This window comes from Streptopelia decaocto (genome assembly GCF_964273445.1).
Source record: "Streptopelia decaocto genome assembly, chromosome: 7".
NCBI classification, from domain to species: Eukaryota; Metazoa; Chordata; class Aves; order Columbiformes; family Columbidae; genus Streptopelia; species Streptopelia decaocto.
The window spans coordinates 23,193,139-23,208,200 of NC_138661.1; the positions used below are offsets into that span (position 1 = coordinate 23,193,139).

The window sequence follows — 15,062 nt, forward strand, 5'->3', positions numbered from 1 at the left end:
CCCTGCAAGGACAGTATCCCTGGATCAGTACTTCTCTATGACAAATCTTATTGAAAGGAGAAGTAAAACACACAAGAGCTCCCAAAACCACAGCTTCCACATAAATAGGAAAGTATGTGATGGAAGAATCAGGAGAACAGAACTGCTAATTATTTTAAGTAACATGATCAGATAATTTAAGTTTTGCGCTGGAACATTTTTGTACAAGACCTAAATAATTAAAGAAAGGCAGACCTAGGTAGACCCTTGCAACATGCAGCAATCTTCATGACTTCACAGACTGTAAGCAAGGAATAACCACAGACAAGAAGACACAGTCTCAGCCATACTGTTTGTTATTTAGCGTGGCTGTTCTGAAACCATAGCATCTTAAAGTAGCCTTCTGAGGGTTTCCTAAGCCCTCTTAAGCCATGGCAAAGCCACAGGACTCAGTAAACATCGAGAGAAATGGGAACCGCAGAGAACTATACAAAACCTTAGGTGATTTTAGAAAACCTCTTCTTGAGATTAATTTGGAGAAGAGAAAAAGGCAACTGAAAAGACAGATTCTTTCTAACTTCATTTCAGGTTTTTGTATTCCAAACGCTCACCAAGAGCCTGGAAAAAGCCAAGGAAAGGATGCCTGGGGTCTGGCGGGAACACAGCACCATCTCGTGGATTAAAGGGAAGAAGTATAAGAAACAAGGAATAAGGATTTCAGCACTTCGGATATCTGCAGCTTGGCTTTTTGACAGTATGTTCTTCTAGCAGGTTAACAAATCTCTCGATCGAAATGGTGCTTCATAAAAAAAGTTCACTGCAGATCTATAAAGAACAAATGAACAACAACTCCCTATTTTTATCCCTCAAACTCATCACTGTTAACATAAACACTGGGGGCCTCTTCATAAATAGAGACGTGTGGGCAGACAACCATCTGTACTTAATGCTATTTGCCAGCAGGCCCAGCGCAGCTGTGAGCACCCTTTTCTTGCAAGTCTGAATCTCCTGTGCTTAAGATGGATAAAGAAAACAAGTCTCCCAATACTAAACTTGTCAGGACTAAAGACCTATACTTCCATCTCTTCAGTGCTGGAAAAGAAAGAAGCCTTTTTCCATTTAGAAGGAGGAGGTGGAGGAAACTCGGAAAGGCAGCTTATTCCACCCTTTCCAGTATTTGCTCCCAAATACGGACGTATGCTTGCAGAGTGTCTGAGAGTGAGCAACTTCAGTTACCCAGCTGGTTCACATCTTACTGGTCATAAACAAGAATTTCCTGGCACCAGCACAAGTATGAAAACCTGTTCAGTTTCTAATTCATTGACCAAACTTGGTTAAAAATTCTTCTCTAAACTAGAAAGCATCTAAGTGTCCTGGCTTCTAAAGGAGGTAGAAAATACAGGGGTCTCTGCACAGGACGATGGAGTGGATCTTACATTCTGCACTATCCCAAGTATTGTGCCACACCTAGCTCCACTTCAGCAAATACCTCCAAGTTTATTCTTATTTCATTCTAGTCTCCAGAATGTAGTTTGCTTAAACCAGGAAGCATTATGTTATGCTAACTCTGTATTTTGAACAAATCCCATAATGAGTTTAGTACAGGTCTCAAGTGTGATATTTGGGCTAAGTTCTTTGGTGTGACTAAATTAAGATTAAATTACATGAGCCATCAGTAGCAATTCTGCAGCCAAGTGGGGATCTCTGTTAGGATGCTTCCCCTGAGACAAAGCACAAATTTGTGTTCAATGTGTCCATCAGAAGTACCTCTATTCTAGCAGGATGATGTAAGGAATTTAAACCTCCAGCCTTTTCCAGGTGTGACAAATGCACAGTAAAGTCACCAGTGGTAACAAGTGGGGAAAAAAAAAAAAAAACAAAAACAAAAAACAAAACAAAACAAAAAACCCCACAAACACAAACAGAGGGGGGGGGGGGGGGGGGGGGAAACAGGCTAATAACTTTTTTTTAAAAAGGAATTTAAACACTCACAAAAACACACACACAAAAAACAAACAAACAAAAAAAGACCAAAAAACCACAAACACAAAAAAACACCAAACAAAAAAAAAACCCAAAGAACCCCCAAACAAACAAACAACAAAAAAGACAAAAAAAAGAAAAAACAAACAAACAAAAACACCACCACCACCACAACAAACCAAACAAACAAATAAGCACAAAAACACACCCTCCCGGTACAAACACTTAACTCCTACGATTTCTGTTTAAACAGCAGGAAGCACAGACAATTCTGCCTCAGTTCTTGGTATTCAAGTAACTATAACAAAATGAATTCTCAGGATATTCTCCATGGTATCTACGTAAGGCAACTCATTTACCACATATATAAGCTGCACAGCTGACAATATTGTTGTAAGTGACCAACATCATGCTCTACTAGGTAACTTTGCATGTTTCCTAGAGCCAAACATTATGCCCACTGACCTTGAGATTGATATCATCATCTCTCTTACATACACACACACATTCCCCTTTACCCAGATTTTCTCTTGCCCTATGTCACGTAGGTGGAGTGCCTACAACCATTTGCCATCAGTCAGACTCAGTTACTGCTTCTGCGAACTTTTTCTCATTCACGGAGAGCAAGGGCTTGAAAGCCAGGTCTGCCTAGCTCATTCTGCACTGGTAACACAACCAATCCAGTGTTATAACAGCAAAGCAGAAAAATTAGCCTTCGCCGATGTCAGCAGTAGCGCTGCCTTCTTGTAACCTGCAGCTGGCTTGGATCTGTAAATGAAACCCTAGTGCACAAGCACTTCTTATGACAGTCTGCATTTACAAGTAAAAGACACATAGCTGCTGAAGTCTTCAGTAGTAGAAAAAACCCAATGATATTAGCCATCTCTTCAGTATTTTGTGATCTTTAATTATGAGAGTATCTGTGGCAGATGAACTCTTTAAAGACACAGATGCTTCTAAGGGACCTAAGAAATGTATGATGGATGGCTTATGATATTTCTATTTATCCACATCATTTACCTGAGATCAGCAGGGCAGAAATGTAACAGACAGAAGGTCATTTAGTGAAAAAGAAATATGACAGATAGTTATGGGAAGCCAGCAAACCTGACACCAGCTTTGCTGTGGCCAAGCACAGCAATTAGGTTTCAGACCAGAGACAAGAGGAAGAATAGAGCTCCAACCACATTTCCTTCAAAATCAACATGCTGGAGTCTCTTTGGAAGAAAAAACTACTTATATTTGGCAGGTGTATTATTGAAGCCAAAGTCTAGTCAAGACACTCTGGTCTAGAGGTCAGTCGTATTATCTGAAACAGTTACTCAATGCACATGAGCACAACTAGTGTCAGGCTGAGGCGAGAGGCATTTGAACAAAAGCACATTACAGAGATCAGACAACTCTGCTTTCCTAGGGAAGAAGACATTTTCTTGTCTCTTTCCCCATCCCACTCAAGACCACACTCTGGAGCTGGAAACAGAGATATCTGGAAAGGCATCTCCCAGGCCAGGGTGGCCACCACTGCTCATCTCCAACACAGAAGTCCGGGAAAAGCCACAGGGAGTCTCAACACTGTGACTGAAGCATAAACCTCTAGACAGAGGAGGATGAACTAACTTAGGTCAACACTTTAAAATCAGTTATTTTCTTTTTCAGATTAAGTTCTCTGCTAATTTTCATGATAAATTCATTGTTTTGATGAAGCCAATAAATCCTGAACCTTGTTTTGAGAAAGATGAAATTAACTACATCCCATTTTTTTACTCTTTCATTTTTCCTGTTCAGAACTATTCTGAGATTTTCACTGAAATATACAAAGTTTTGCTTGCCCTAAATGCTCACTTTTCACTGATTAAACTACCACTCAAAAAAATTTTTTCACCAGTTCTATATGTTCACAAGAGTTTGAAATGAACTCACATTTAGATTTGGAAACTTTGGGCACTCATTAGCTAACTGGGGTTTCATTTAACACTTACCCTGCAGCAGAATTCATTTATTCTTGTTTGGGGTTTTTTTGGTTGTGTTTTTGTTGTTGGTTGCTTTTGGTTTTTTGTTGTTGCTGTTGGTTTTTTTGTGGGTTTTTGTGGTTTTGTTTGTGGTTTTTTGTTTGGTTTTGGTTGGTTGGGTTTGGGCTTTTGCTTGTTTGCATTTTTTTAACTAAAAAGTCAATTTCTTTCCTCAACTGGAGAAATTCATTTGTAACCCAAAATCACTAAGGACAGCAAAAGGCTCCACTGCCAGTGCCTGCACAGGCCCTGGGTGTCAGTACACAGTAGAACACCTCTACAGAGACCATCAAATCCACCAAAAAATGCTCCCCCTTGCAAAACTTGTTTCTCAGGTACCCAAGCAGTCAGTTTCAATTTGCCCCTTGAGGATCATTATTAAGACAACTGTAATTAAGGTTTTGCATCTAATCCCCAATGCTCCACAGCTGAGATTTTTACACCACCTCCTAGGTAACAACACTGCAACGTAATAAAGATATATAGATATACAGACATATACAGCTAACCCCATTGGAGAACAATAGGTATCCTTCTTCCAAAAACAAGCAATAATTAGTACATTAGTCAGTCTAGATACTGAACAAGAATCTTCTTCAGGACCTCTGACTCTTCCTGCCTTTGTTTTTTCTGTTAATCATTTCCATCGCAAAAAAACAAGATAAACATACAAGATGTCTCTCTCTACTCATCCCAGCCTCTTTACTTAGGTAGACCCAGACTTGAAGGCTCAAGAGCCAACAAGAAGAAAAAAATAAAAAAATTCTATCATTGCCTGCATCCCTCTGCATGTTGGCATCCTCTCAGCTGCCTGCACCCTATAAATATTTTATGACATATATTTGTCCATGCTAATGACTAATCTGAACAGTAGATTTCAGTCTGAGGTATAAATATATATATATATACATATATATATCTCTAAATCTTAAAAAGAAAACAGGCATATTTGATATATGAACTCAGAGAATCCCAGGCCAGATTTAATCTTCACAATACTGGCATAAATCTCAAGTTACCTCATTGAAATAAAAGGAATTACTCTGTATTTATAAATAAGTGTTACTAAAAATGAAGTCTAGTCTATAAAATGCAAAGACCAACTCCAATCACTACTTCTCTGTTCTCACCCATTAAGGCAGGGTCTTCTTTGCAAACTGTTTTCTATGTATTAATAAATACCTTGGGAAATAAACAATAATCACCTTGAGGACCTTAAAGGAATAAGAATACAGCATGTGGTACAACTCCATACTATCCAGGAAAAAATTAAGTTAATCCCATCCCATCTCATTAATACCATTACACTCCACTTATCACACATCAGACTTGGAGCAATGGCCTAAAAGCAAAGGTATCTAACTCAATTGGGTACTGCGGAGATGGGAGAGCACACAAAACCCAGCTGGGGCAAAAAGGGAACTAGAGATTATTGCAAGTCAGAGCTTCCATGCAGGACATTAGGCTCAACATCAGAATCAAATTTTCATAATCCACAGTGCCAGTTATGGCAGATTCATAAGAAAGTGGAGACAATCAACGCCACCTGTGCTGTCACCTGGATTGGTGACTGGGGTTATCCTGCTGCAGATCAGCAACAACTGCAAGAAGATGAACAGGCTTTTGCAAGGGATTTTCCCTTCATGCAAAAGTACAGGTACCATCTAAATACTATGTGGCATCCAAAATACCTCATGTTGATGAAATGGTAGCTGCTGTGAGATTCACCTAAAGTATTTGGGCAACACAATCAATGATAGAAGTTTCATAGCAGTACGCAAAACAAAAATTCACTTAAAATAATGGTTCTTAAGCTCAGGGTGACTTTTGCCTACAAAATCTAACACTACATCTATTTGCCACTAGCTTCTGAATTCAGTACTCTACCATCTTCTGTGGAAAAGCTGATATAAGAACAAAAGAATCTTTAAAGAGTGAAATTGTTACTCAAAGCCTATTGTGGTGTTTTCCTGAGGTTTTACATTTACTGCCTCTTAAAGCAAATATGAACATGTGCAGGATATTACAAGGAAAAAGCTACATTAAAAATTAATCACATCTTTGTTACACTTGACAATTTAGAACACTTAATTTATTAACTTACATTTACTGCAAAGATGTGCTTAGAGAACATCATCATCTGCAAATAGAGCTTGGGGTGACAGAACAGAGACTCCTACTTTGCTGTACCACACTTCTGTTACTGCTGTCAATTTACATCAATGTCTGTTCAGAAACCACACCCTGGGTGTGCCATTCATGAAGGAACAGTTTCACAATCCAGCTCTTTCATGGGGCAAAATACTCAGTACACAGTACCACTCATTCAGCTACTGATAACATGAAGAGTGATAATTATCACCATGACCACCAAAAAGTATCATATTAAAAAAAAATACTGTCAAAGAGAGCAGAGATCACAAGGAACAAAATTATGGCAAGAAGCTTCTGTGACATGTTTATGAAAATGGCATAGCTGCTGCACCCTGTCAGGAAGAAAATTAAATAAATGCTTGAACTGCTCAAAGGTTAGTAACAGAAGCTGTAATCACTGCCACCTGCAAAAAGTCCCTCTCCTTCCATCCTATGGAAGTCTGTAGCACAGCTGGACCATAGTTTATATGCTGACAGCAGCCAGGTGTGCACAGATATCAGTGACTGATTGCAGCTCTCATCCTAAATGCTCCTTCTGCCAAGCTGTTGAAGCAATCGTAATTAAATTACTCACTAGAGAGCTAGCTGCATTTTGGGGATCACAAAAGGATAAAGTTAGCTACCTTTCACAATTGAAAAAAAGAAACACTTCTCTGTCAGGGCACATTGAGAAGCTGAAAGATGCAGGAGAAACAAGTCCAAAAAGCACCCGTCACTCAAATTCCCTCTTTCTCAACCAAAACAGGGACATCCAGATTTCTCCCCATGATGTTGACCACACTACCCATCGTGGATGACTCCCAAAGGAAACATGGGGCAAGCAAGCTTTTGATCTGCAGCCTGATCTGATGTTTTACAGCTGTTACTCAAGGAAGGAGAAATGCCTTTCAGTACACAGAAATGCAACAAGCATTCTTAAACCCTTCAACTGTGAAAGCAATTATGTAGTGGGTTAATACTGCACATCAAAAAAGTTCATACTGCTTTATTAAGAAGTAGCAATAGATCCTTGTCCTAAAGATGTTACAGGTCTTGGAGTTGCAGTGCAAATGAAAGTAAACAGTAGTAAGAAGGTTAAAAGCAGGGTTCACAACCCAAATCACAATGGTACAATTTACATCATGTATTAAAGTGCACAGTTCCCTCCCCTTTTATCCCAGTTCTCAGGGGATAAGGTCATTCAGAGACAGAAGACACTAGAGGCTTAGGGTAGAAACTGAAAATGAACCATCAGCCAGATAACATTAGTTATTGTAGAGGGCATGTAAAAGAGCGCTGAATTAGTGAGGGCAAAGCATGAGGAGGGAAGTAAAAAGTAGGTAGGGTGCCTGACCTGCTGTAATGAAGTATGATTCACTCAAGATAAATCAGAGGTGACTCTTGCTTCATGTAGGGCAGATGTCTCTGTAGTATCAAAGGCAAATCCCTAAGCGTGCTGATATTTAAATAGCTGACTGGTTCAGCCACGCATGATTAATGAAGTCTATGCAGATTTATTTTCTACACACTAGCAACCTCTTGCTCTCTGACTCAGTAAGTGATAAACTGGGCACATTAGCAATAAACGGGTGATAATTAAACATGAACAATGAAGAGGGTTTCTGTAAGTAAATTAAGCTGAGCATGCTAGCATTGACATTAAGGGAGGTCACAAAGTCTGGACAGAAATCAGCCCAGACAGTGAAAAACAGAAAATACTGAGGGAGAGAGAATAGGGTCAATCTCCAAACTAGGGGTCTGAATCCTGCCATGGAGATAGCTGTAACTGCTCAGTAAAACAGACAACACAAGTGTGGAATGCAAATGGCTCATGAGCACTTCAGAACAAAGCCATCACCACAAAGTATAACAACAGTTAACTACTTCAGCCATTTGACCTATTAGCAGTCTCTTCTACTGATTATTCTGCCATGCTCTTTAAGCAGGAGTGAAAGAAACTGGTTCTGCCACTGCCTTTTTGCAACCTAGTCTACAGACTATGCTCCAGAAGCATGAATCCACTTAGGTACTCATTCACTGTTTAACAGAAGGGAGAAAAAAGGAAGGGCATTAGTGGAAGAGGGATGGGTCTTGTCTGACCTGCCTGGGACCTCACCTAGAACACACATGGCAAAGAGGTCAGCTTCAGCCTTACTCGTTCAATCCAAAATACTTATTGGTCTTAAATTTGTTCTGCTAATTTTGATACCCTTCATTTTAAGCCAAGAAAAAAAAAAATGCTGGCTAGTAAGTAAGCCTCACTCACTGTGATTACAGAACAGAAGTTATCAAAAGCTCTTCCTGTGACAGTGCTACATTAATGAACAAAAGAGCAAAATCACCATGACTCCCCTGTCCCTTGATTCCTTCCATCCTCCAAACGTGATTCACAGAAAAGGATCTTGGAAGAAAAACGTGATTTATTACACAGAAAGAACAAACAGCCTTATATATTACCTCTCCCCCATACAAAAACAAACACCAACAAAAAACAAACCCAAAACAAAACAAAAAATAACAACCACCACCAGAAAAAACCCAGGCAATACATAACCAAACATAAGTAAATTAACAAATAATCCCCCTAAAAAGCCAATCAATAGTCAGCAGCTAGACTTAACTGTTGTAACAACAACAAAGACAACGCTGTTTGAAAAAGTGTTTTATACTCTGCCTTCTCATTGCTGCAGGTTATTGATCTTTTACAGACAGTCTACACTCATACATACTTGTGTTAGCCTGGCAATTTCTTCTGCAAACTTGACCCTCAGTGTTACCCATCTGCATGAGGCACAGAGTAACAAGCAGTGTTTTCTACGATCTAGTTTGACATACATATACCATTCCCATTAGCTAGATTGCTGAAGACTTTTTTTAATGTATTCTGTCTGTGCAGAAAATGTCATTGTTTGACCACATAGACAAGATGATTAATAAGTTAAAGAGGCTGTAAAGCTGTTCATAGGACAACGGTTTAAATACTGCCACATCTTGAAGTCTTTAACTACCATGTTTTCATTTCATGTCCTGGTGAAGAACAGTGACAGACAGGATGGAGTTCCTCGCAGATGCAAGACGCTTCGTTAACACTGTGGATTAACTTCTAATTCTCATAACTCACCTGCTCATAGTTAGACATTTGAACAGTCTAAGCAACAGTTTGGCATACCAAGGTTGTTTAATATCCCCAGTTATCAACTACAGTGTGTTAATGCTGATTTCCTACATCTTAGAGTAACAAACAAGTTCCAAAAATAGGTTGAAATCCCTGATTTATGGAATGTGATGCTGGATGGATTAAAACCTCTCTAAAGACTGAAGAATGAGGAACAACTTCAAAAAATTAAGAACAGATCTTACAAAGCAAGAACAGAACTTGCATATCCAAAATAGTACCATTGCTTCTATTTCCATGTTTCTCTACAGGTGTTAGTACTGGATGACAAGCAGGGCAGACCTTTAAATTTACTTTTGTACAACAGACTTCTCAAATACATTTTAGGGAAGGAGCGTGGGGTTTTTTGTTGTTGTTGTTAATATTGGTACAAGGAATGATACACCTTAACACGAAGGATATTAAAACTGAATGAATGCCTCCATAGCTTCCATTAATTTCTTATTCTGAGGAATCCTGATTCCTACAGGGTAAAAACACCATCTAAAACAGAGCTACACAACACCACCTGAAAATTAAGGTTGCATCATCCTTTCCACTAAAAGTTTAAATCCTTGCCTTGTTAAACACTAGTGAATCTACAAATGTGTCTAGAGACATACAATGTGCATCTCTGCCACCTGTGCTTCTCCTTCACCTTTCAGAAACAGCAGTTTCAAGCCAGTTGCATCTGAATTTAGAAGCTTAATGGCCCAGCCCTGTGACAAAAATAAAAAAGCAAAAACATAGGGGCACACCAAGCTTTCTTGGGTATTGATAAGACCAAATGACTTTGCAAAGCTTATGCTAGCAAATAAGAAATCACACCAACCAACTGGAGACGATCTAAAGAGATCATCAAGAATAATTTAAGAGAATACCAGACCAGAATTTATCTATCTCAGAGGCACTGAAATACTTTGCATCGAACACCTAGAAATGCAAATTTTCTAGTGTGGATGCTTGAGTTGATTAAAAGAAAGACAACATATTCAGTTAGTCCTGCTCTTGCTACTGTTTCAATTGTGTAAATCTAGACTTGTTATATTGACTTAAACATTTCATATCTAGATCAGTAGGAGACCACAATTTGCTCATAAAATAGAAATAGCCATCTAACAATTAATAGAATTATACTCCTGTAGCACAAAAACGTTCTACAAAAGAGCCTGATGCAATAATAGCAAGGATTTGGGTTCCACAGAAGTTCTCTCTCTCTGACGTTACTTGCACTAAAATCCAGTCTAATAAACAATTTAATTAACATACTAGTGCCTGTATTTCCATTAGACTTCGGTATAACAACAATCATATCTGACAGATAGGAACAGGATGGAAGCCTTTTCCCTTTCCACAACACTCAGTGCTTCATAACTTCATCAGGCAACCATGAGTAGAACTAGGTCTTCAGTGTCCTGATACAAGGTAAAGACTAAACAAACAAACAAAAACACGAACAAAAAACCACACCAAAACAACCCACACCACAAAAAGATGTCATACGCACTTTTTGAAGATCCTGCTCGAAGTCTTCTTGCGTTCCAGAAGGAGTCCACGTGACCTACCTTTGGAGACCATTTTGAAACCCACATCTTCCTGTGAGCATTTCTACATCACCAGCCAGGCCTGACCCTGCGAGGCTGGCTACTACATTGCCCACATCACCCCATTCATATCAAACCCCCATCACTACTCTATGTGTTTTCCAGCTGCCAGCTCCAAAAATCACACAGGAATCCCCAATTACACGCACAGGAACCTGGCCTGCCAACACTTCAGAGCCTGCACAAAGTAATTAGCAACAGCATAACAAGGGCACTGTGGCATTCCAGAGCTGTGAAGCCTAATACAACAGGAACAAAACCAACAGTATCAATAATCACTTCAGATATTTCCAGGACATGTACTTAAATGTAGCCCAGCAGGTTTCAAAGTGGCATTTATTTCACACAACGGGTTTATTAGTAAGTCTAAACTGAATGACTGAACAAGTAGCCCGAAAATAGGAAACAAAAATGCAGATAATCGGAACCAAATCTTGTAGCTCCCACATGAAATGTTTCTTCTGGACCCAAAGGAGTCATTCTGAACTCTAAAACACCCTAAAACCGTATGTGTCATTACAGCCTATAAATCTGTGTCTGTAGTACCCTTCTCATACAGCCACTGTCAAAGCACTAAAAATGACAGGCCTTTTCCAAAACCTGTTTAGGAGAACTACACTAAGAGAAAGGGGACACCAATGCAGATAACAAATTTTATAAATGATTTAGAATAGCAGGTTTTTGGCCTTCAGCAGAAACTGACTGTCACCCCATGTTAAACAGCTTGTCATATGCGCCATCAGTTCAGCCTCATCTCAAAACTTCTAGGGCGAGGGTTGCAGATACAACAGTGTTGTGGCATCAATATTGCAAGAATCTTGCTGAAACCACTAAAAAGTCTGTTGCAAATATTCTTAATTAAAAGCAGCAGCTTTTGAGATGCAGGTGGTCAGAGTGGACTATGAGTCCTTTCTGGTCTTAAAATTTACACGCACAATGAAGGAAATTATTGAAGCCTACCACTATGCTTTCTACAGCAATCATAACGTACTCCTTTGTTCCCTGCCTTGGAAGCGGAGGAAGAAGGGAACTGTCGCCTTAAATAACAGAAGTGGGGAGAGAGTAAAGCTGAACTGATCTGCTCCCTCCAGGCAGAAGCAAAGGCCATATCAGGATGAGCAGAGGGAATATCTGAAAGCTGATTATCTACCCCCTAAAGGAAGACCTTGGGGTTTTGTTCAATTATTTTATCAGGGATCTTAATAGTAATTGGCCAAGAAAAAAAAAAAATCCAATGTTTTGAGATGAAGCAAATCAACATGCCAAGCAGCACAACACTGTTGCTGTATGTTTAATTGAACAACTGGTTTTAACTGAACATTCGAGCAAACAGCACCCAATTTTTCATCTCCACATGCAGCTAGTAATTCAGTAGAACACAATCTTGAACACTGCTCAGCAGTTTTGCATGGATTCCTTATCTTTGTCACCAAAATTTGAATGAAAACCTCAAAGCATAATTCAGTACGCAAAGCCTAGATATTTTGTACCTATCTAAACATTACACACAAAACATGCAAGTCATTCCCAGTTTCTCTAAATCAGAAAATCCATATCCATTAGCATCAATTATCATGATTAGTCTGGTTGAGTTAGCTTTTTTTAAAAAAAAAAAAAACACCAAAAAAAAACCAAAACACCACACATACCGAATTGCATATTTTCATTTTAACAAGGAAAAAATAAAAACAAACTGCTGTATGCTTCAAATAAACTTCCCAGGAAAAAAAGTTTGACACTGTAAGTAAAACCAATAACTAATAATGTGTTCTCTGTTCTCTCATACATCAAAACTCACAGCTCCCCAGTCCAGTGGAAAAGTCTACTTACGGTCATTACACTGGCTCCCAGAATATGAAGTCATGGAGCAATCACAAGTGAACCCTTCCCACTGCTGGTTACAGATACCCTGATTTGCACAGGAATCTTCCTGACAGGTAGTGCTTGGTCCTGGAAAAGGGATGACAAGAAAAGGGTGGAATAAAGTTGAGAGCATAATTCTTTAGCTACAATTCATCATTAACATCCTCATGCAGAAGAAAAAAGGCACTAACCAAACATGTTTCCATTCTTGGACATGCAACAAACTCAAGTAAAAAGAGCACAAAGACAAGTGTACACTCCATGACAAAAGAAGCAAATTATAACACAGAGCAAGGAAGAGCAGACAGCAACATATTCCCTCTTAGGCAGGCCCAACTCATACATTCAGTGCTTGCTCAAATAAATTTACTGTAAAATATAGTGTGATACAAGGATAACAAACCCTGCCAAGTTGCTGTGCTTCACTGGAAGTTAGATCGGCTTGTGAAAATGCCAGCTAAGAAACGAGACCATGAACAATGCTTCATTCTACCCAAAGAACCCTGATACATGGATTCAAACGGAAGTTTTGAAACCTCAGTTAGATACCATAGGTTAATAAAAAAAAATAAAAAAAAATAAAAAAAAAAAAAAAGACCCAGACCCATTACATAGGTTCCTCTGTAAATAGGTCAATAAAGCCCTCAGAAAGGCATGGCATTAGTCCACAATACTTCTCTATCCTGGACTGGTTTCCACAGCCCCTCTGGGAAGCAGAGAGGGAAGCAGTCCCTACTAAAAGAACAGCCTTTCATTGTTCTGTGATTTGGAGCTAATAGTTGCTATCCTACTTAGATAAACCTTGCAAAGACAACCCAAGAAACAGGCAAAAAAGTGAGCTTCAGATCAGAGGGACTCTGAATGACAGCTAGTATGTCATCCACAAGGAGGTAGGTGGATTCTGAATCACTTGAGAGCAAAAGTGAAGCTGCAAACCACAGATTATAAGAACACAAATTTAGAAGTTACTTCCTGGGAAAGCATTTTATCTTCAGCATTCTAGACAAAGGTACGCTGCTCCTATTGTGCAGTGCTTCAAATAAAACACATAACTATAGCTAACATACCTACCATTCTATACCTTCCACTTGTTGGAAAAGAAATAGAGTAGAAGTTGCTGAGCTAGCAGTTGTGGCAAAACTGTGTCCTGTGGATGAATTTTGCTTATTACAATCTCATTATAATACCAAAACACACCTCCATCCCAAAAGCTACCTGACTCCCTTTTACCTTGAGCATGCTCTCTGAATTCTTTTAAGTCTATACCTTTAAAATCAAAACAAGAGAACTTAATATCTATCAATAACAAAGATAAGTCTGACTAGAGTCACTCCGGCTCCACCTAAACACAGAAAATAGTATAAAATACCCTGATGACGGGAAAGGCAGGGAAGACACCATCACTTAGAAGTCAAGGAGACAGCATCACGGACTTCCAGGATCAGTCGATGGGCTAAACCTCTCTTCCCCACCCATGGGGATGCCTTTGGGTAGGACTTGCACGTCTGGTTATACCACGTGTTTCCCCAGGAAACAGAAAACAAGCTTGTTTTTGTAATCATGTTATTAGCACTACATAGTCATCTTCGAATATACATTTGGTGCCAACGTGTATTTTGCAGATGGTATACTTTATCACCAGCAATCTAAAAGAACTTGTACCTGTTGCTTTAATAAATCTATTTGTGAATCTAGTAGTGATAATTCCTCATTAGATGCGCTTAGACATATAGTATACGTTATACTATTAGTAAATCTGTGTAAGTGGGTAAGTTCAATGACCACAACCCAACCTGGCACTACAGGCAAATCCATAATTGTGTGAATTTAATGAGGCTGTTGAGCACAATCAGACTTATAGTGCCAACTTGAGATCATTTTCCTTTAATTTGGCATCACTCAGAAGCTAAGCTCAGCCGCCCTCACCCCCCAGCAATATCTGAGGACAAGCTGGAATGCTAGGGGATTTAGTTTCTGCCAAATTAACCCTTTTAATGAAACAGTACCTTCAAGTCCTTCTCCTTCTTGGCTGCTCTCAATCCCTTCATCCCCCAGCCAGTATTGATACTGGAGTTGCCCTGATCTAGGTGCGGGACCCTACACTTGGCCTTGTTGAACCTCATGAGGTCCATTGGGCCCACTTGAGCCATGCCATGATGTTCCCAACAATTCAAAGATGAAGTTAGCAATGGACACTTATAGCTTTTTAGTTCCTGCTCTTCCCACCAAACTGCAAGAACAGAATGGGTGAATTTCTGTAGCTTTTTAGCTGTGTTTCTTTACGTCTCTCCTGCAATGAGAAGCAACATGTGACTATCAGTAGACAGAGAATTTAAC

General features: G+C 39.3%; 1 protein-coding gene across 4 annotated transcripts in view; it reads right to left on the reverse strand.

Moving 5' to 3' along the window:
- The window catches only part of NRXN3 (neurexin 3), a gene marked incomplete at its 5' end in the record, with an annotated part of 972,314 nt that overhangs the window by 529,940 nt on the left and 427,312 nt on the right, over window positions 1–15,062 (reverse strand). For all 4 annotated transcript variants that reach the window (XM_082057637.1, XM_082057638.1, XM_082057640.1 and 1 more), the window contains one exon: window positions 12,693–12,812. In XM_082057637.1, coding sequence (XP_081913763.1) covers window positions 12,693–12,812 — 120 coding nt within the window. The remainder of the gene's footprint in view (window positions 1–12,692; window positions 12,813–15,062) is intronic.